The 1,426-nt window shown below is 69.4% G+C and overlaps 1 protein-coding gene across 1 annotated transcript; it reads left to right on the top strand.

Annotated features, from left to right (window-relative positions):
• Positions 1 to 93: 93 nt before the first annotated feature.
• On the top strand, positions 94 to 1,319 carry AURANDRAFT_12818 (hypothetical protein; the record flags this gene model as incomplete). The annotated part of the gene is made up of 4 exons (XM_009044102.1): positions 94 to 360; positions 410 to 568; positions 650 to 801; positions 980 to 1,319. Coding segments are annotated over 4 exons (918 nt in total), but the record flags the coding sequence as incomplete, so codon positions are not given.
• Positions 1,320 to 1,426: the final 107 nt, after the last annotated feature.

Genomic DNA, 1,426 nt, shown 5'->3' on the forward strand with positions numbered 1-1,426 from the left:
TCCGAGAGATCATCGCCCGTCCAGAAATGAGCCGAAACGAGCGGAAACTGACCGAGAGAGGCGCCTCGAAAGTCGGGAACCTCTTTTCCCGCCAGGCTCGTCCGGCGCGTCGACACGCGCGAGCTCTTCGCGCTCAAGTCGATGATGAAGAACGCCATGGTCGCCAAGAACCAGGTCGCGCACGTCCGCGCGGAGCGCGACATGCTGTCGCTGTCCGAGGACCCGGCCATCGCGATGCTCTACGACTCCTTCCAGGACAGCAGCCACCTCTACATGGTCATGGAGTTCCTGCCCGGCGGCGACCTCATGTCGCTCCTCGTCAAGCTCGACACGCTGCCCGAGGACGCGACGCGCTTCTACGTCTGCGAGATCGCCGCGGCCGCGCGACGCCCGCGCGGTCCAAAAAAAGAAAACACGCGACGACACGCGACACCCGTCGCAGGTCCAGGCGGTGCACGACCACGGCTACGCGCACCGCGACCTCAAGCCCGACAACGTGCTCATCGACCACGACGGCCACGTGAAGCTCACGGACCTCGGCCTCTGCACGCGCGTCGACGGCGACGGCGTCGTCTTCGAGGCCCTCGGCGGCGAGTGCCCGCGGACGCCGGACCGCGCGACGGCGCCGAGCGACCCGGGCTTCTCCGAGGTCGCGCCGCCGACGCCGCCGGCCTGCGCGTCGCCGGGCTTCGGCGACGCGGGCGCGTCGCCCGGCCCGAGCCGCCGCGAGCTCGCGTACTCGACCGTCGGCACGCCGGACTACATCGCGCCCGAGGTCCTCGCGCCCGTCGGCTACGGCCTGTGCCGAATTCAAATCTTCAACCCGACTTCAATGTGCGCGTATGCGACCGTTTCGACACAAGCCCTTCGGCTGGGCTTCGAGAACTCGACGAGAGCGATCGATCCGTCCAAAAATCAGCCGAATCGACTTCGATTTGACCGAGCTAGAGAATTCTCAAGTTTGGCCCCGACGTCCCAGCTCACTGGTTGATTTCCACACAGGCTACGGCAAGGCCTGCGACTGGTGGAGCCTGGGCGTCATCATGTACGAGTGCCTCGTGGGCTACACGCCCTTCTACGCCGACGACGCGAACGCGACGTGCCGGAAGATCCTCGAGTGGCGCAAGCACCTCGCGCTGCCCGCGGACGCGCGCGCGCGGCTCCGGCGGCCCTGCGTCGCGTTCCTCGCGGCGCTCCTCGCGGACGCCTCGGACCGGCTCGGCGCGCGGGGCGGCCTCGGCGACGTCGCGCGCCACGAGTGGGTGCGGTCCGTCGACTGGCGCGACCTCCGGACCGCGCCCGCGCCGTTCGCGCCGACGGGCGGCGCGGCGCTGCCCCAGCTCCTCGACGAGCTCAAGACCGCGCGCGCCGACGACGACCGCTTCCCCGGGCTCGTCGCCGCGGTCACGGCGAACTTCGACACGTC

Source organism: Aureococcus anophagefferens (genome assembly GCF_000186865.1).
Source record: "Aureococcus anophagefferens unplaced genomic scaffold AURANscaffold_133, whole genome shotgun sequence".
In the NCBI taxonomy this organism is placed as follows: domain Eukaryota; class Pelagophyceae; order Pelagomonadales; family Pelagomonadaceae; genus Aureococcus; species Aureococcus anophagefferens.